The sequence below is a fragment of the Apiospora kogelbergensis genome (assembly GCF_038363985.1).
Source record: "Apiospora kogelbergensis strain CBS 113332 chromosome Unknown utg000005l_segment0_segment0, whole genome shotgun sequence".
Taxonomy (NCBI): domain Eukaryota; kingdom Fungi; phylum Ascomycota; class Sordariomycetes; order Amphisphaeriales; family Apiosporaceae; genus Apiospora; species Apiospora kogelbergensis.
The window spans coordinates 3,491,012-3,511,090 of NW_027117422.1; the positions used below are offsets into that span (position 1 = coordinate 3,491,012).

The following is a 20,079-nucleotide window of genomic DNA, read 5'->3' on the forward strand; positions in this document are numbered from 1 at the left end:
AGGCCGCCGGCGCCATGGATTGTGCATGTGCAAGTGGTGTCACGCGCATACCGACCAATACGAGCTTACAGGCCCACCCAGTTGCGCCGTCGTTACCGGGATTCTGGCGCCTCCCACAAAGGGTATATATACGTATTTATGGCGCTAAGGAGTCGGCATATAAGATGCCTAAACAACCTTGTAACCAGGTACACTTATATTATATCACTTGTTCTCATTATATATTGATATATGAAACCGTCCTGATCACTGTTTGAAGAGATTGACACTGTTACTGCTATCCATAAGTACGTCGAGAGGGTGTCGTTGATAAAGGATCGCATATTCTCTCATCACGCATCGCAGCCTCATAACTCTGCTAGCACCACATCTGAAAGCAGCACAGTGACTAAATGGATTATTAGTGTGATTCTTGGGCAGCAGAACGGCCGATGGTATCGATACAGATCCACGCCAGTGACTGCCCCTATCCGTACCTTTTCAAGCAGAATTTGCCATTGTAACCCAGAACGATGAAGGAGACGTTAAAGAATATGCGTATGCTAGCCAATCGGTTTAATTCCAGATTCAGAATAGCAATCACAATCCCATGATATTTGGCATGGAAGCCTCGAAGTCGGGCGTATCGTGCTACACATGGGATGTAGTTAAGAATGGTATATGCCACGCAATACCTTACGACCGCCTTACAGGCTTGGTTCTGGTCTGCATCCGTTGCCTCGGCGCTCTTAGCTGTCCTTGAGCACTGCCTCACGGACCTGAGTAAGAGGACTGAGTTGATCACGCTCGATAATCTAACAACCCTGTTTACTTCCTATTCTAATGTATTGCCAACGACAGCACACCTAAGCAGATTTTCTCGCCCGAGAAAGCCCGAAGACCTGCGCCTTTGCAGTGTCCAGGTCAAAACACAGTCAACATCATCGGCACTGAGGTTGTTTTGAAAGAAGAACAGTAGGGTAACATTATTGCTCCGATCCACGAAGCGAGAGGACGGGCCAACTCAGAGAAGCAAACGAGCTTTAATGCAAGGTGCGAAAACCCTGGCCCCCTTTGGCCACAGGTTTAGATGGGCACGTAACGAATATGGCGAAATCCCTTCCTTACGCCAATATACCGCTTCCGCGGAAACTCCCGACCTTTTCAAGTTTTCAAATACAATCCCAGAGTAACCAGTTGTTTCAAATTCATACCTTCTTGAACTTATTTCTGCTTTGAGGATGGCAGTAGGTTTAAACCGTGTGGCCACGATATAGTATCAGGTAAAAAATATGAGGGTATGCGATTACAATCTACCTCAGTATCCTTCCTTCTACAGTACGCATTGAGCTGCGTTACTCCTGGACAATAAATAAGTAAGGGTTTTTCTGCCTGTTCTAGCCTTGCCGCTGGGCCTTGCCGCTGGACATATTCTTCAAAGCATGTGCGGCTTATGTGGGCTGTAAATATCCTACTACTGGTTCCATTCTTCGTGAATAGATTTTCCATGTTACTGCGAAATCACACGTTCTTCGGGCCCCCCTCTCTGCTCTCCCAAAGCGAGAAGTTCTTACCTGGAGTACAAGGGCTCCCCGAGACAAGGGTAGATACCACGACGAACGTAAAAACGAGCCTAATAGGCCTTGACGTGAAATGGAGAGCGGATTCGCAAGACAGCATACATAGCAATTTACATCCACAAAATGTAACTGCGGCAAGAGAGTTTGCTATGCATACTGCCTCTTGCAGATGGAATATGCCCACAGAGACGGAACAATGGAGGGGTATAGGAGGCAAAGAGCCTAATAACCTTAGTGGATCAAAGTTCATGTGCAAATGCGACAGTGAGTTTACGTTATAGAAGCCGGCAGATTGCTTGGGGAGTCCACGGGCTTCCAATACTTACATTTACTATCAACACAGCAAGTTAGAATGGGGGGCCGCTGCTTAAAGTTGCTAGACCTGAATAACTATACCATACTACTGTGCTAGCAAGCAGGGGACCAGAGGGACTGTGTTCTCTGCACAGTGGACAGTATCATGATCATTATGTGTATTTGTGTTGGCGCTCTCCCTGGCGTGTTAAACCAACTGCTGCCTATCTCTGTAGTCTTTAGATATGGGCTCAGAAGCTAGTTTTCTTTTGGTAACATTCCATCGAGCTGGCCGGGTATATTTATGTCTTTGTTTTTAATCCGTAGTCGGTTCGATCACCCTCCGGTGAAATGATTGTCAATTATCGGTTGACTCTTTACTTGGAGCGCTTGTAAATCTTGGCCAAAAAGGCCTCGAAGATGGCGGAGCTGACACCTTCGCTGGTGTCGATGTTGGCAATCATCTGGCGGATCTCACCCACACGCTTCTCTTCATACTCATGGTAGTGCTCCTTCAACTTCATGTCATCGAAGAGCTTCTTAACGACCGCCTCGTCCTCCTTGTTCTTGCGGCCATAGTGCTTCTCCAAAATCTGGCGCTGCTCGGGGGTTGCCTTGCTGAGGGCCTGGTTTACGATCCAGGAGCACTTGTTGTCCATGATATCAGTGCCATGCTTGCCGATCTGCTCATAGGTGCCGAAACAGTCCAGGAAATCATCCTGAACCTGGAAGTATTCGCCCATGGGAATCAGGATATCGTGGGCTTGCTTCAAGTTCTTGGGGGTGGCAATGTTGAGGTAGTGCAACGCAACGGCAATGGGAAGATAGAAGCTGTAGTAGGCCGTCTTGTAGATGACAATGTACTTGTACTTCTCCATGCTGAAGTTGTCAAGGTTGACATTGTCTTCAGGGGCAGTAAGCAGGTCACAGAGCTGACCCAACTCAGTCTGGAAGGTGACTTCGTGGAACAGCTCGACCATGTCAATGTAAGCAGGGTGAGTCTTGAAGTGCTGCTTCAGGAGAGTGTAGATAGCGGACTCGAGCAGGAAAGCGTCGTTGATGGCGATCATGCCCACGCCAGATTGGCGGTACCAGCATGGCTGATCACGGCGGGTGATGCTGCCATCCATGATATCGTCCGAGACGAGGAAGAAGGCTTGGAGGAGCTCGATCATCCAGCCCAGAGTGGCCGACATGAAGTACTGCTCTTCATCCAGCTCCTTGCCCAGGAGCAGCGACACGGTATCAGGAACGGACATGCCCCGGTTGCATTTCCCACCCATGGTGTTCACCTCAAGGACCTGCACGCATATATTAGATATAGCAAGGGTTTTGATTCAAAGTCAAGGCTGCGACGAAGTACAACCAAGTGGGGGTTGAAACGAGAATGCACACCGCGTCACAAGGAGTGAGACGTGGCGGCAAAAAGTCTTCGACTTACCTTCTTGAACCAATCGAGCTGCTCCTTAGGAAGGTTGTACTTCTGGGCATTCTCGAGAAGCTGGGAAACGAGCTTGTCCTTGAAGACATTCTCGAACTTGGTGTACTCCGGGGTCTTTGCTTTGGCCATTGTGGCTGTTTGGAGGGGTACTGGAGGGGTCTTGGGACTTCCGATCTCTTCGTGTTTTCGTTTTCTAGGAAAGAAGAAGCTGGGCGGTCACAATTGGACTCGGAATGGGAGATGACACGAGGGGTTAGGAGGGCGACGGCTGTTTCTGGCTGTCACGCGAGGCTGGCTTCGTACGAAGGTGAGTTCTTTTGTTGAAGAAGAAGCGACACGTTGGCCGTGTAATTAAAATGAGCCATCTCGCCATTCGGTCCCCCCCACCATGATTCTGGTCGCCAACCAAGAACAACCAGGGGTGATTGGATTGGTGTTAACACGGATGTAGTTAGTGGCCGGCTAGAAAGGTGCCATTTCAACATTGCCAGTCCTGACTAGCCATTGATAGTCCAGATAATCCCGTCTTTGCCTTGTCGATTATGCACGAGATGAGAGGGCGATAAACCTCGTTAGGAGGGCGGTGAGCATTTAAGCCAATGTTCCCTTGGTGTTTGGGTGGGGTAGTGGTAGATACTGCTAAACCTGCATGTACCTTATCCGTTGTCCAGGGACGAACCAGTAGACGAACCAGGAAGCTACCCTTGGATCGCGTACTACTGCGCCCAAAAGGAACCCAATTACTAAGGCGTGCGCCCCGACGACCTCGCCAACGCCAACACCCGACGAGAGGAATCTGCACGTGTACGACAAAGCGAACGACTCCATGCCGACGGGGCACCGGTCATCATGGCCCTGAACGAGCGCGAGACGGTCCAGCTCCGGAGCGCCCTCCAAGACGCGGTCATCAAGTGCTCCGAGAGATGCTTGTACCAATCCTCCAAGTGGTGAGGACTTCCTCTTCGCGTTCCTTGCTTCGTTGACAGACCACCAACATTTTGTCATCAACAGGGCCGCCGAGCTATTGAACGCCATTCCTGAACCCCAGCCTGGGCTCGACGACCCCAACAATGGAGCCTACCCAGCCGCAGTCCTGGCCCAAAACGCAGAACCCGAAGAGGCTTTACTGGAAGCGCGAGAGATCAACAAATACCTCCTGGCGAGATCGCTATTCGACTGTCGCGAGTTTGACCGATGCGCAGCTACTTTTCTGCCCGAGTCGATGATAGCTAGCATTATCTCCACGAAAGAGGCTTCAACGCCCAGGGGGAAAGGCAAAGGGAAGGCTCCGGCGGCAAGCGCAAAGTCACCAAGCACACCAATGCTACCACAAATCAGTCAGCGAAGTTTGTTCCTCGCCTTATATGCCAAGTTCTTGTCCGGGGAGAAGAGGAAGGATGAGGATTCCGAAATGGTCATGGGCCCCCAAGATCTCGGCGCCTGTGTCAACAAGCAGTTGCTGCCGATCAGCCGGTATCTGGAAGCCTGGTTCGACGCACGTAAGACCGAGGATGGTGAAGATACTGATAGTCAAGGATGGCTAGAGTATCTGTGAGACTCACGACCCCTTCATACTATACTATTGCCTGGTGCTGACTGGGATACAGATATGGTATGGTTCTGTCCAGGCAAAAGAACGAGGACCTCGCCATGTATTGGCTGGGAAGAAGCGTGCACCTCTTCCCAATGAACTGGGGTTGCTGGCTTGAGATGACGTCCCTAATCTCCAGGGTTGAAGACGTGAGTTGACGAAAACTCACAGCGACATGGGACATCTGCTGACTGGGACTTAGCTCAACCGCTTGATGCCAAGATTGCCACAGAACATTGTCTCCTTCATGTTCCATATTAATACGTCGCTGGAGCTCTACCAGCATGACAACAATCTCGCCAACTCGCTGGACGCGCTTCTGGGCATATTCCCTACTTCGTCGTTTCTGCTCACCTGCGACGCTCTCCTTTCATACCACGCGAAAGATCTTGTTGCAGCCGAACAGCATTTTAGCCGACTGCTGTCTCTGCACCCTCATCGCCTCGATTCGTTGGATCATTATTCTAATATCTTATATGTAATGAATTCAAGGCCCAAACTCGCATTCCTCGCACATCTATGTTCGGGAATCGACAAATTTCGCCCCGAATCGTGCGTGGTTATTGGGAACTACTACTCGTTGCTTTCTTTGCACGAGAAGGCTGTGCAATACTTCCGCCGAGCTCTTACCCTGGATCGATCTTGTCTTTCGGCTTGGACTCTCATGGGCCATGAATACGTTGAGCTGAAGAACACACATGCTGCCATCGAGTCATACAGGCGTGCTGTTGATGTGAACAGACGCGACTATCGCGCCTGGTATGGCCTCGGCCAAACATACGAGGTCCTCGAGATGCATGCTTATGCTTTGTGGTACTACAAGAAGGCGGCCGGCCTACGGCCGTGGGACGGAAAGATGTGGATGGCCGTGGGCTCGTGTTTGCAACGCATGGGCAGGAATCTGGATGGTATCAAGGCACTCAAGCGTGCACTGCTCGCCGAAAGCTACTACGACACGGGAAGCAGCTTTGGCAGCACTGGAAGCGGGCCAGTGAGCCTACGCGGCGCCCATATGGATCCCGAGATTCTATTGCAGGTCGCCATCATGTACGAAAGCCTAGACCAAGACGACGACGCCAAGGCGTACATGGAGATGTGTGTTGCGCAAGAGGAGGGCGCTCAAGGAGACAACGTGGGAGAGAGCATTGTGATACATAACGATGAGGGTTCTGATGAAGATGGCGATGGCAGGGAAGGAGATGGAAATGGCAGAGAGGGTACTGGTGTTACCGCTGCGACATCCAAGGCGCGCATGTGGCTCGCCAAACACGCGATGCGTATCGAGGATTACACGACGGCGAACCGCTTGGCAAGCGAGCTTTGCCAGGATGGGGTGGAGGTTGAAGAGGCTAAGGCTCTAATTCGAGAGGTCAGATCCCGGATGGATGTTACTGGGCCTGACGACGGATCTTGATCGGGTAGCATTTTGCGACGCGAAGAAAGATCAAAGAGTTCCATCAATACGTGGCGACATGAGAGATGAGTATAATGAAATCACGAACTGTTTTTAATAGCCAGGCAGTTGCCGTACCGCCCACCTTTTGACAGGGGCTTGGTGATCTATCTCGGCGAAAGCAGTGGTCAGGGAGGGGCATTGTCAGAACCCGATGGTTGCAATCGTGACATGTCAGACTTTTCTTTCCACGGGGACTTTTAACAATGATGCTTAAGCTGCATTGACGTGCTCACTCACGTATCCGAAGACGGAGTTGTCCTGGGCAGTAGAGGTTGGCCGGCACCTGCCAGCACTTCATTGGAAGTAACTTCGTTCGGTAGAGCTATACCGGTAGACGATTGAGGTGGACATTGTACATGAGAAATGGCGGTGGTCTGTTATTCCTTTGTGGGATGGTGGCTGTTCGCAGTTCGCTCTTGATCTGAGGCTCGTTGTGTTTTCGGTTACCTGGTAACAGCAGGTTGGTAAGTATACACACCCCTGTCCCCAAAAGCCGACCGACTATCCGATAGTCCGCCAGCCAGCGATTCGTTCCAACCCAGCAACTGCCAACCCGGCCAGGCCCCCTGGTCAATATTTGTGATGACGAGAGATTTTTCGTATTGAGGCCTTTTCTGCCTGTCATTCTTTCACTGATATCGGACCTGCTCACTCATGCACATATACGCCTCTAGTCGGCTTCCTGGCTGTTCTGGTAGGCCAGCCATCGTGTGGCCAGCTGCTTTGCTCGTCAAGCTTTTCCCACGCTCCCGCCCCTAGGCGATCGCTTTGGTATACCGTTGGCTTGGCTCTTTCCCAATTCGGAGTCTGCCCAGACTGCTTGTGCGCCATGGCCCATGATACGCACGCAGTTTGAAATCATCATCCCTGTCGTTTCCCGCAATATATGAGCACGCAGAAGATCGTAAGACCAACTGTCTTGGCCAGTTGGCTGTGATGAGGGGAAATAAATATATTGGTTCTCTGCGTTCGTTCCTAAAATGGCGTGCCAGTTACCCCTGTCACGTTTTGGGCAAGGGTCTCTCTCGCCCAGCCAGCAACCAGCTGCCTCTACCTCTGCCTCGGATACTTCATCCCTCTGCTTATGAATGTGCTGTTGCTTGCCCCGCACCACATACCTCTCAACGGCTTGCATTTTCTTTCTTCTTATCCACTGCTTGATTGTCCCAAGTCTTTGCTTCTTCTGGAAAGAGGGAGTGAGAATACGAGCTTTCCGATATGACAGACAGCCTCAAAGAGGAAACCTATTGTCAAGTAGCTGGTAGCTCGAAAGCTTATTTGCTACACCAGAGGAAGAAGACCAGACTACTGATAAGAGGGGTGGGCTGCCGTTACATTCTTGTTCCCAATACCACGCGCCCAGCCGTCCTGCATGGTGAGCTGTGAGGTGTTGAATGTGACGGTAGTTGGCTGCTGAGGGGTGGCATTGGAGCATGGGATTGTCGAGTGCGTTGTCAGTCCCATATTAGACGAACGAGGATCTGTTTCTTCTTTCTGCCATGGAAACAAAGTTCAGTCACCACAGATAAGCCATTGGCAGGAGTGATATACTGACATTGCATCTAATATATCATTGAACCAATACTTGCATGGGGTCCTGGTCACCTCTGGCCCAGTCAGCGTATGCCCAGGTGCCTAGGATTTGCATGCCACCATTGGCAGCGACCATACGAGAGAGTTTGTCTGAGCAGGGTTGTATTTGGTAGCGAGCGAGAAGGGGGGAAGAGGACAACCTCTGAGCAGGAAAACAATGAACAGTATGGACCGGATAATTAGGTATTATATTTTGGTCGCTCATATTTTTCCAGGTGAGCTATGCAAATATCAAAGGAGCGTAATTGGGTATCCCGTATTAGTTCAGTGCCCGTCCCCTTCCCAGGCTAACAACTCCTATGCACCAAAATGCCAAAAGAATAGCCGCCATAATGTCGTCGCTGGTGTATCATCCCAAGAGGATATATTGTCATACCAAATATATCCATAACACCGTAAAATACCAAGCTCCCGCGTTGTTTATGCCTTGGTTAAATGAGGGTATAGAAACGTTTCCGTAAAATGCATCAAATCCAACCATCTAGTCATCTCTTATTTTTCGCCAAGGTCAAGTCCACTACAAGGCAATCGCTAGACCGGCCACAGCGAGGAGAGCACCCACGGTGCCGGCCTTAGCAGCGCCGGCAGTAGGGATGGGGATGGAGCCAGTGGTGGTTGGTGCGATGGGCGTCTTGGTGGGAGCACCGGGAGCACCGGGAGCACCGGGAGTGGTAGGGGCACCGGGAGCGCTAGGGGCACCGGGAGCGCTAGGGGCACCGGGCGTGCCGGGAACGGCAGTAGTGCCAGGTAGGTAGGTGACGGGCGGGGGTAGGTAGGTGATGGTGGTGTAGTATCCTGTAGTGGGCGCCGGAGGAGGAGGAACCACAGTAGCCGGGGGAGGGATCACAATACTGCTGTTGCCGTAGGTAGGCACAGGAGGAGAGTAGGTAGGTCCAGGGGGCTTGCCCGTGCCGATAGGGTACGAGGTAGGCGGGCAGTACGACGTAGTCGTCACTGGCGGAGGCTGGCTAACACTGATGGTGCAAGGGCAGTCTGGGGAGAGAAAGACGTGTTAGTTGTATGGGTCAATCAAGCCAACATGGGAACTCTCGAGGACTTACTCGTGATGGTGAGGGTGGTGGGCTTGGTGACCGTGTACGTTACGTTCTTGTACGCAAACGTGGTTGGCTCCGGGCAGTAGGTGACATATTGGGTGGTAAGGAGAGTAGTGTAGGCAGTGCCGACGGAGCCGGCAGTGGTACCCCAGGCGTTGGCGGCGGCGACGAGGCCAGCCATAGGAGCAGCTTGGATCATCTTCATCTTAACTAGGGTTTTGTAGTATTGCTGATAGCGAGAGTAGTTATCCAACCTCTTCCCTCAGCGATTTGTCTTCGCGATTGCTTGTGTGTGTGTAAGTGTGAAGCGGGAAGCGATTGTGATGTCAGGCGAAATTCGACAAGACTCAAAGCACACAGTGAAAGTGATTGGTATTAATAGATAGGTGGATGAGAGGTAGAGAACAACAGAAAGTGTGACGCAACAGAGGCCATCGCCTGGTATTTAAGCACATAGCAGTAGGTATGGCTGAAGAGGCCTGCCTCTCTCTATTTTGCCCCCCTGCAACGCAACCTTACATGTCAAGTGTGCTTGCTGACTGACCCATCGCAGCTCCCCGGCTGTCTTCAGAGGTAACGACACGGCTAAAGGGAGGGGGGTAAGGGGGGCGCTGCTATGCGATCTGCGTGTGCGTTGCCGTGTCTACAATTACTCAGAGGCCCAGGGCCCAGAGGGGGCCGACCATTACCAAGATGGGAAAGCCAGTGGAGTATAAGCTGTCAAGCTACTGCTATCAGGTTACATCTTCGGCAAGTCCGCCCACACCTTCTCAGCCCAACGCCCCATGGTTCGCACGATTCGGTGGTGCGTTACCTCGTCACAACAGCACCTCGACCCACTTTGCTATCAGTCAGAAAGCTTCCTGGAAAGATCGTATAAGCCAGTCGGCCAGTCGCCGTTGATTGCTATCTATAGCAATGGCACGGGACAGCTACACGATGACAGTGCACTTCTGCCAATAGCTACGGGTGATGTCAAGTGAGCGCCGAAGACGCGCCGTTCAACGTTGCTGAAGTCAGCATAGCACAGGCTCGGTTGGCCGAGGCCGGTGATAGAAGCTTCCACGCACAATCACAGGCCGCAAATACGAGGTGACGGGGGATGCAGGTTTCTGACTGTATGTATGTGTGTGTGGTGGAAGCGAACGAATCACATCCGAGTTGCTGATATGGCGCACCAATCCGGCCTGGTGAGCTATTGAGGGCTCAAGGGTGTGATTGGCGGGATATATTGAATCCAACACGGTTTGGGCGAAAGAGGAGGCTGGCGGGTGGCCTGCATCTGCCCGATTCTCATCAGACATGGGCAGGAACTAGGGAACTACTACAATCGTATTGTGTAGTTGACAGTTGAACGAACACACCTGCACTATCTCTGACCTCCTGCCTGCCTGCCTAGCTGCCTCGCCGCTCTTCTTACAGTCGCCCACAGTTGGTAACATCCCAAGCCACGACGATCTCGTTCTTCAGACCCCAGTTATCCACCTAAGCAGCAGGCGGGCAGATGATCCGAATGTTTTGCATCGCGTGCGTGCGGAGGCTTGTCGGAGGCGAAAAAAAGAGGAGAGAGGTCTATTTCGGGACACCTTACGATCCAAAGGGAAACAAATTCGCACGGGCTTTCCCATCAGAGCTGAAAAGGCGTAATCGCCGCGAGGCTTGACTCATACCATACTGGTGTCTTACATACATAGCCGCAGACGCAGCCTCAGCCACTATTAGGGCGCCACACAATCAGATGGCAAAGCACGGGAAAAGAGCAACGTGATCGATGATTGCGAGAAATTCACGTCCAGCGTTCCCGATGAAATACGTATGACGCAAATCGCACCTTGATGTCCATGTCCCGAGTAATGTTCAACGTTACGCCGCGCTTGCCGCAGCAGCCGCAGCCGCTGAATTGCCAGATTGGTGGGTTAGGTGGTTAAGGGATTATTAGGCGATTAGGGGACTGCCACATTGAGCCTGGACGAAATCGCCTGACCGCTTCCGAAAACCTTCAAACAAATCGGGAGGGTAGAGCTTCATCTAAGTTCATTCAAGTATTGATGTGTCCGCTCGCCGGCCATCCCCTTGCCTCCCCTGGCTCTATCTCTGCCGAGAGATGGCTACTGATTGACGCCGTTCGTGTCTTGCTGGACCCTTCCTCACGGCCCTCTGCTTATCGGCGGTGATCGGCTTTTGGTCGCTCGAATTGAGGGCCGTTTTGTCAATTGCCTAGCCCGTAGTGCTAAGTCTGCTACCCCCATTGCCAATGCTCTAACTCTTCACGCGACTGCGTCACCAACAGGTCTCGCCTTGCATCGCATCGAAACGCATCGGTGATCATATATACTGAACCAACGCCAGAGCTATACGCCAGAATCCCCCAAGTCTATAGCGGTCTCCATTTCTAAGGCCGAGGCAGCGGGGTTGCTTGGGCAGCGTCTCATGCGTGTGCGATGAGGGACGCTCAAGTCTGCCATCCATGAGGTATTGGTTGGCGTGGATTTGGAACGGCGTGTGCCATTACACTTCCCGTTTGGTGTCAGCCCTGACGCTCTCGGTTTCTGTTGAGATGGGCAATAAAAGGGAATGGTCGTGCATGTTGCATGATGCAGAGTCCGACGCAATGCTCACCACTTTCTTTGTCTCCGTCGGTCGACCGTCACCCCAACCGGCCAGGGAGCGCAAGAAGGATGGCCTTTCAACAAGGAAGGCTCGTGGGCTCCAACCAGCTTGCTGTCGGCAGAGATTTTTCTCCCTTCAGTGTGCGAAGAGTGACTGTGGCGGACTTGCATGATCGCTACAACATGCCCGCATCTTAGTGCTTGCTCACCTGCTGCGCATGTTTTCTAGGCAAAGAACAATACTGTCCAATGTGATGGAAGTCTATGCATGGTGGGCCTGACAGTTTTCACGCGAGGAGACTGTCAGATGTGACCATATACCAATCGACCCAATGAGAAAACTGCCGCAAAATGTCAACGAGTCGCCACGGTTCTCACCTAAAATCTCGATTCCTAAGACAAGCGACCGGGCGGGACTATGCGTCTCATTATGATTACTCAACGCTTATGCTAGCTAATCTATGTCATCTTAGGCCTGGTGCCTGGGCAAAAGAACCGACAAGGCTCGCGAAGAGTACAGGCATGTTCCGAAGCAAAGCTGGTAATATTCCGCAGCCTCAGAAACCACCACCGGATACGAAGGGCAAGGACGTCATGGTGGCCCTCTCAGGACAGGAGGGTCAACTAAAGACACGAGAAGCCAAAGCCGCCAAAGGCCCGTCCAAGGAACCCGAGGCGGAGACTGCGGGCATTTGCTCCAAATCATGACATGTATTGAAGGGGGCCTTTGCCAAGAGACGCGCACGTCAGCACCGTCGCGCGATATATGCCTCAAGCGGTGGGCGTTTCCAGCCGGAAGACTAGGGGCGCAAGAAATCGGGGGATACTTCTCGCGGTGCCTTGCATTTGCCCTGCATTTGCAGCGCAAAGTTTTCGTGGACAGGGATTGGAAACGGGTTGCTTGCGGAACGTTATTCGGCTTAATCGTTGGCTCACAGCCCCCACCAGTCCCAGGCCGTCGGCTTCGCACCACAGTTTTGGACGGTCTAGAAAAAGCTCTAGATTGCAAAACTCTGCACATATTCTGTGCACACTCCGTACAGGCGTGTGTAGTGTATCCAGTATTATTTTGTGTTGGGGATCCATCACCACGCGGGGTTTCTCCGACCGGCCCCGGTGGTCGTTTTGTCGTGTGCAGAAATGAGAGTGCGCCTGGGCCTTTTCAGGACGCTTCAGCTTCAGGTGCATGCCCAGCGACACCTCGACGAGATCGCCTAGAGGGCCCCAGCGACGAGACTTGCCATACCAGCGAGACAATGCATGTAAGATGCAGATAAAGATACCGATGGCCACGTCGATTGCCTTGTGTCATTCGATGCTATTCGACACGGAAAAAGCACTTTACACGTGTCGCGCCAAGGATGAGAGAAAATATGAGAGAGAACAATAACTACATAACTGCATTCCCACCATCCCACCCTAGTGCCTCCTAGTGCACTTACGCCTAGCTGTTTGCCCTGGACTCCCGATTGGCTGTTGGACTATATGAAAAGGCCTTCCAAGCTTTCGACTTTTCCGATAGTTGGTCTAGCCCGCCACACGGCTGTCAGGTACCAGGCACACGCACGCACACACACACACACACACACACACGCACGCCAAGAACGCCAGGAACGCCAGGAACCGATCCAACACACTTCTCAACTAGCCAATTGGGGTTGGACGCTGCCATGCTGACGACTTGCTTGCTTGCGTCGAAGTCGCAACGAAGGAAAAAACCCTTTCCACCCTTCTCCCTGTGTTCTCTTCGTTTCCTCTTGGCATCTGCTAGAAACGCTACTTGAATCATGCTCGAGGTGGCATTGCCCCGTCGACGAAACCGCCTATCTTGTTTATAGAATTTGAACCTAGACTGTGCTGATACTTTCGCAAACCGCACTTGGGCACCCGGGCCACGCGGAGGTCCCATGCTTGCTCCTCTCGTCTCGTAACAGGGCGGATATGACTTATAGCCTGGTGTGTACCATATGGGACCATGGGACATCGTATGGCTGCCGGGGACGTGACGCCGCCCGCCCGGTTTTGCAGGATTTGCAGACCTTGCAGGCCTAGGCTTGGTAGTCTGCTTCGGCAGTAGGAAACCCAACCAAACTAGGGGGCAGAGTGTCCGCAGCCTCGAATCGAGGAAACGAACTAGCATCCTCGAGCTGCAGCGGACCGATGCTACGGGGTGGTATCGAGCCACGCATTCTTGCTCCATCAATGGCTACGGTTGGCTACGGTATTGGTGCGATGGATACATGGTCTCTTTCTCTCCGTCTCGTGGCCCACAGGGTACCTGGTAAGGCGTGTTCCATCATCGGTTCTATAGACCCTCCCTCCACACCTCCTTCAGTCGCCGCGGTGCCTAGAATCGGGGGCCAACCGGCTGCTAGTTTGTCACACACTCCCGTTCTCTTGAGTATAAAGTCGCCAGCTTCCCGCGCCACCAGTGATGGGGTTTATTCATTACGAACTCAACCACATTCTCTCATCTCACCTCAAGCTCCCTGGCAGCTTTGAAAACATTCTTTCCCCAGTGATTCACTCTTTGATCACCGTATACAGCCCCAATCGCTATCACTGCTTTGCAGGCCGTCTTATTCGGACAGACTAACCGATATCTTACAATATCACCCACTTGACCCACCAGTCAAAACACCCTCACTTCACAGCCAAGATGCAATTCACTGCTAAGCTTGCCGCTTTGGTCGCTGCTGCCGCCAGCCTGGCCAGCGCAACCAACACCATCACTTTCATGAACCAGGACTCTACCCCCAAGACCGTCATCTTCACTGCCAACTCGGGGTTCCAGGCTGTCGACACCATCAAGGTCGAAGGCAATGGCGAGGCCAAGGTCACCATCCCCCAGGGCTGGCAGGGCAACTACTTCTCCATCGCCGAGGGCTCCCCTACTAACCCCGGTATGCTTGGAGAAGTTGCTTTCCAGGGCTGGAACGATCTGACCTATTTCGACGTGTCCGCCATCGTGGATGCCACCGACGTCGACGGTGTCAAGGAGATCTTCCCTGCCAGCGAAGCCAAGGCCAAGGTCAGAGTTGCCTTCTCTGGCTGCAAGACCTTCCCCTGCAACACGGCCTACTACCACCCCGACGACATCCAGACCGTGTCGACCAAGGAGACCGACCTCATCACCACCCTGGGTGGCGGCAGCGCTGTCCCCAGCAAGCGTGACGAGCCCGCCCTGGTCCCCCGCAAGTTCGTCCTCGGCAAGTTCTAAGTCTACGACTTACAGAGAGAGAGAGAGGAAAGAGAAGAGGAGACAAATCTACCTTGCAAGCACGAGGTAGTCGCGCTGAGCGCCAGACCATGACGATATCTACGCCGCCACGCTTTTCTGGATTTTCCCAAGATACCCGAGCCGTTGACCCATTATCCGCATCTGCGCATAGGGGGGACCGCCGCCAATGGGATTTCTTTTCAGTTGACATAGACTTTGGGATGACGGGACCAATTTTTTCACCTCGAGGTTTTCCTTTTTCCCCAAGGGGGATGGTCTAGATCATCTCGCGACGGGGAGGAAACCAACCTTCACACCTTATAGAGACACTTTCCTGACTGGGATTGGGGAGGGGAGAGCTGATGCATGCAGCCCCCCCTTCCCGGTTCTGCACCCGGAGGATTGCATCCTCTAGGGGGCATACCTTTCTTGGGCTTCAAGGGTGGCCAGTCCCACCGAAGAAGCGGGTTTGCTCGATGCACTCCCTTGCTTCTTACCTTCCCTCGTACACACATCACATTTTTACCCTATTCTTGTCGCTCCTTAGCCATATCATTTTTAAAAGATACCCTTTCTTGTACATAGACATTTTGGGGGGCACCAAAGATGCACTTCCACCGGATGTAGCAAACCTGGTTGCGTCCCCCTCCCCATTGCCGGCAATAGATGCCGGATTTCCAATTCTGAATACACCAAAAGTTTTTGATCAATACCAAAGATTGCTGTCCCAATCCCAAGTGAACATGTGTGTGAACTGGCATCCTGGTGGTTGGGTCCCGAGCGCGAGTGGTGCATGCATGCGCTCCGCCTTGCGGATGTGTGCTACAGTAAGCCGCCCTCTTGGTGTTTTGGTCTGCTGTTGGTGAACTGACTCATTGGTGACAATCAGCGCGCCATGATCCGGTGTAACGACAAGATGGCATGACGTCGCCGAACGCTGGCGTGTGTCAGGTGCCACGGTATGTAAGCGTGCACGCATCCATGATTCCTTCGACACAATCTCGTTGGTTCGTCCGTACACATCCATACGAAACCAGAATGGAGAGGGTCTAAAGTTGAAAGTGGGCGTCGATACTCTCACCGGTCGCGGCCTCGGCCCTAGCCTCAGGCAGGTGAAGGGTGAAAGAGCAAACTGTAGTGCTTGCTGCCCATGCGTCCACGGTACGTAAGCATATTTAATGAATTCATCTCTTTAGACACAACAAGAAAACCCGGTAATTAAAGCTGCCCGCCAAGGCTCGCGGCAGTCAAATTAAGCGTGCATGGCGATCAATGGGTTTTCTGCTCATTGTCCCCGGTAAGCCGATCTATCGTCGCGATCGTTTTGCCTTGGCTGATTGATCTAAGCCGCAATAAGCTCTGGCGTGCCATTTTTTGATCCGCACCTGAGCGGGAACGGTGACGGGTATCGCGGCAACCCATTTGAATACGATAAGAACGAAGCAGAAACCCTATTCGAGAAAGCAAAGACGGCGCATATCGACAATACATACGCATCTGTCTCCGACCCCCGCGTTTTCGGGCCTCCGCAGCCCTTGTCGCAACACGCCAGGTCAGGGTTTGTGAGACAAAGAAGAAGGGGCAGGTAAGTTGTAAGTGTGACGCACGTGCTGTTGTAGCACTAACATGCAAGCCCTCATTGACTACTAGTCACCTCGTTGTTGTACACAATCTCTACCTATACACAATACTTTTCTCCCTTGCAACTGGCAGCAACAATGCACCTACATCTCCTGAAGAAGCTGGGCCTGCAGCATGTCCTCCTCGTCCTCCATTTCCACCTCAACAGCCGCTTCCTTCCCAACGGGCGAAAACATAGCGTCGTTGCTCAACAAGACGTCCTTAACCCTTGCTCGCATGCTGATCTCTGCACTCGACAACTTGGCTTCTCCTACGTTACGGCCCAGCATGGCCCCCAGGTAGTCCTTTGATAGGTCATTGAGGACGGGGCCGGTATCCCGCAGAATCTCCTGCTGCACAGTCTCGCAGAGTTTTACCAACATCCCCTTGACCTTCCCAGTAGATTGATGAAACATGGTGTATCGAGCGGTGCTGACGTGGGATCCCATCGCTGCCTTCATTCGTGCGAATGATCCGGGGCCATGCTCTTCAACACAGACCCTGTAGGCCTCCAGCATAGCCTCCTTGATCACAGGCGTGAATTCACGACTTGCCTCCTTCTGAAGTTCGGTGATCCGGGCCTGTAGCTTTGCTGGCCAGGTTTTCATCGACTGGCTGACACTCGCAACCTGGTGTCCTACATTGAGGAGCGCACTCAGCTGGCTCTGGTGAGCTCGTGCCAGCATTGACTGATGAAACTCGTCGAGCCGTTTGGTCAGTTTCCCGGTGAGTTCACGCAATATGCTGGGCAGCCGTCGCTGGAAAGCTCGCTCCCATCCGCTGGCTAAGCGCTGCGATATAGGCTCGAACAGTTCGCTGTTGAAATCGTGTGGCCCGGAAGCGCCGGAGAAGACACCGTCACGCCGGACAGTTGCTTTATATGTAGACCAAATAAGGCCACCCATATTCCGATGGGCACCCCACCCATCAGCGGTGATGACAGCTTGTTCAATGGCTGGTGGGATCGACGAATCGAAGGATTTAAAGATCTGCTCTCTAAAGCATTCCTCCATCTCTTCAACGGATCCTCGTACCGAAGCATCAAAGACATCTTTGAGCTCACTTAGGAGCTTGCGCAGGTGTATCTCCTCACTTCGCTTCTCCGCCGTGGACAGGGACGAGGTACCCTCGTTGGTAACCCAAAGATTCATCGAATACATGAGTCGAAGGAGGTTGTTCAAAAACTCCTTATAGTGTGCAATGCGTCCAGATTCGGTCAGTTTCTTGGCGTGGGATTGTAGTTGTGGTACCTGTACAGGTGTTAGCCTGGCTCCTGAGCGAAAATATTGCTTCGTCACTTGCCTCGGTGTCCTCTAGAGACATGAATCCGTGAGAATCGAAGTCATCTTTCTCTAACCGACCACTCAACTTCTGGAATGCACGACTGCTGATGCAGAAAACCGGGAGGCCAGCAGCAACTGTGTCGTAGTCTCGAGCGTCCTCGTCGGGGTCGAAATTTGCATCGTCGTTTTCGGCAGCAGTCTCCTGGTCAAGCTCCTTTATACCCAGGGCGAAATCCCACTGGATAGAGCTTCTAGAATAATTATTGCGGCCCTTGATACACGTGGATTTGGCCTCCGCAATAAGCTCTCGGTGTTGATGTTCAGTCTCGGAGATCATCCTACGTATGCTGCTTGCCTGTCCATCAAGACTTCGCTTGTGAGCTCGGGCCTCTTTCTTCTCTGTTTTCAACTTCGTCATAGCCTCTTCAATTTGTTCCTCCGTTAAGGGTGTCCGGGGCTGTTGATGTGAGTTCTCTTTGTCGCTAAGAGAGTCGCCCTCGGTGCCACTGCCGGGAGATAGGGATGCATCTGATCGTCTCCCATGCCGTTTTCGCTTCTTCGATTTTGTGAGTGGCGCATAAACCACCTTTCCATCTGATAGATCAGCGGCAAGTTCCTCCCATTCGTCATACGATGCCTCAATTTCATCAATCGTATCGTCGTAGGCCGCCCTTTGATACCGGAGGTCTGCAAGCTGCTCCTTGAGGTCATCAATCTTTCGCTTGAAGTCGTTGGCTTTTTGCATTGTCCCTTCAATCTGATCTTGCAGGTTCAGACTATCGGCAGCCTCTGTGACGAGAATGTCATCTGTCTTGGAACAGATGAAAGTCACGTTGGACAGTGTGCCGTCGTACTTCATCTGGCGACGAAATGAATTGCCAAGGAGGTTCTTGGCTGTCTTGTCATCCACAGCACGAGTGATGGGCGCGACAATCCATAGTCCTCCGCACTGCTTCATGTAGTTGTCGGCAACAGCGGCCCGGGCCGCGTTGGAATCTTGAACACCCGGCAAATCAACGATGACGGCACCGGTTGACAGTGCATCTGCCTTGGTTCTGATTCGGACCACCTTGATGAGAGGCCAGAACTCCATTCGAGGGTTTTTCTTGCGCTCGTCACCGGTGAGCTTTTCCTTGCTATCGATATAGCGTTGGAGTTGGCTATACAAGTCTTTAGAGGTCGTTGCCTTGAGGAGCTTGGTGCTGGAAAGAACGCTTCGAATGCCATGTTCGGCGGCGAGATCATCTGGGTTGGCCTGCGCAAGCATCTCTTTGGTCTTTGAAGGATAGACCGCCTTGAGCTTAGCGTAGGCCACTCCCGCATCGCTCTCTGCATTCGACGAGTCTCTTGAGATGTCTCCACTCGGGTCAAGAAGGTCGGCGTAGAGTTCTTCGAGCTCTTTCACCCACTCTTCACGGGTAATAAACTCGACCTCGGCGCTGTATAGCTCGCTGGGGTCTTCCGAGTAATTGTAAGAGATCTCAGTAGGCGAGGCCGTACAAGCCCGTAGACAGTTCGTGGGGAGTAGTCGCTCTTCGTCCATAAGGGCATTGATGACAGATGACTTACCAGCACCTGTGTTTCCAACAACGCCTACAACAATTCTGCGGGGTTCAGCAAGCTCCTTCTGAGCTAAAATGTTCTGTAGCCAGCTTGTCGTCTCGGTGGTCGTGTAGGCTGCGAGATTAGCAGCTAGCTGGTCCAGAAACCGGACGCCAGTCTTAACACCATGCTTTAGCGTGTCGACGTTGTCCGAACCGAGCAGCTTTTTCAGGCTTGATGTGTCCAAGGTAGTTGCTTGATGGGGCCCAGAAGGGTTTGGGTGGTCCTCGGGGAGTTCAAGCTTAACAGGGTTCGAAGACTCGGGGAACTCGAGTTTGACAGGATTGTAACTATCGGGAACAGCATCCTCCTGCTTTGGAGGCGTGGAAGTCAGAGGCTCCATCTCGGCTTCTCGACCTTCCTGTCTCGGAGGCGATGGAGGCGGCATCTCGATGAGATTCATGTCTAGATGGTCATCATCCAGTGGCGGCTCGGTCTTGACCTTGACAAGGACAACTCTAACCAAGCACTTGCCGGGACTAACGCAGACGGAGGACATGCCTAGAGGGCTCGATTTATAGATTCCCCATAAAAGGGACACAATAGTAGCGGTTTGATTGTTCAATTGACTATTTGACAGGAAACAGTGATTGATTGATTGGGTAGGTGGCTCGCCATCACGCGTGCCGCTACCGCTACCGCGTTCAAGTGGGGTGGTTTTCAGTTGTGCTAATTAGTTCGTGCACGCGATCACATGAGCTGCTGCTGCTGCCTGTGCCTTCTCGGCAGCGGCAGCGGCAGCAGCCGCTCAGGCAA

The 20,079-nt window shown here is 52.5% G+C and overlaps 6 protein-coding genes across 6 annotated transcripts; 3 read left to right on the forward strand and 3 right to left on the reverse strand.

Moving 5' to 3' along the window:
• Positions 1-2,230: 2,230 nt before the first annotated feature.
• Positions 2,231-3,423, reverse strand: PG998_007733 (farnesyl pyrophosphate synthetase protein; the record flags this gene model as incomplete). The annotated part of the gene is made up of 2 exons (XM_066874549.1): positions 2,231-3,154; positions 3,295-3,423. 2 exons carry the CDS (start codon positions 3,421-3,423, stop codon positions 2,231-2,233), a joined length of 1,053 nt encoding a protein of 350 aa, XP_066730494.1.
• A 720-nt stretch (positions 3,424-4,143) lies between these two features.
• On the forward strand, positions 4,144-6,299 carry PG998_007734 (Cdc23; the record flags this gene model as incomplete). Its single annotated transcript, XM_066874550.1, has 4 exons — positions 4,144-4,241; positions 4,306-4,845; positions 4,902-5,034; positions 5,088-6,299. The coding sequence occupies 4 exons, from the start codon at positions 4,144-4,146 to the stop codon at positions 6,297-6,299; spliced, it is 1,983 nt and encodes a 660-aa protein (XP_066730495.1).
• Positions 6,300-8,451: 2,152 nt separating this feature from the next.
• Positions 8,452-9,194, reverse strand: PG998_007735 (uncharacterized protein; the record flags this gene model as incomplete). Its single annotated transcript, XM_066874551.1, has 2 exons — positions 8,452-8,927; positions 8,996-9,194. The coding sequence occupies 2 exons, from the start codon at positions 9,192-9,194 to the stop codon at positions 8,452-8,454; spliced, it is 675 nt and encodes a 224-aa protein (XP_066730496.1).
• A 2,755-nt stretch (positions 9,195-11,949) lies between these two features.
• Positions 11,950-12,306, forward strand: PG998_007736 (uncharacterized protein; the record flags this gene model as incomplete). The annotated part of the gene is made up of 1 exon (XM_066874552.1): positions 11,950-12,306. The coding sequence occupies one exon, from the start codon at positions 11,950-11,952 to the stop codon at positions 12,304-12,306; it is 357 nt and encodes a 118-aa protein (XP_066730497.1).
• A 1,951-nt stretch (positions 12,307-14,257) lies between these two features.
• Positions 14,258-14,818, forward strand: PG998_007737 (uncharacterized protein; the record flags this gene model as incomplete). The annotated part of the gene is made up of 1 exon (XM_066874553.1): positions 14,258-14,818. One exon carries the CDS (start codon positions 14,258-14,260, stop codon positions 14,816-14,818), a length of 561 nt encoding a protein of 186 aa, XP_066730498.1.
• Positions 14,819-16,542: 1,724 nt separating this feature from the next.
• On the reverse strand, positions 16,543-19,822 carry PG998_007738 (uncharacterized protein; the record flags this gene model as incomplete). Its single annotated transcript, XM_066874554.1, has 2 exons — positions 16,543-17,688; positions 17,741-19,822. 2 exons carry the CDS (start codon positions 19,820-19,822, stop codon positions 16,543-16,545), a joined length of 3,228 nt encoding a protein of 1,075 aa, XP_066730499.1.
• Positions 19,823-20,079: the final 257 nt, after the last annotated feature.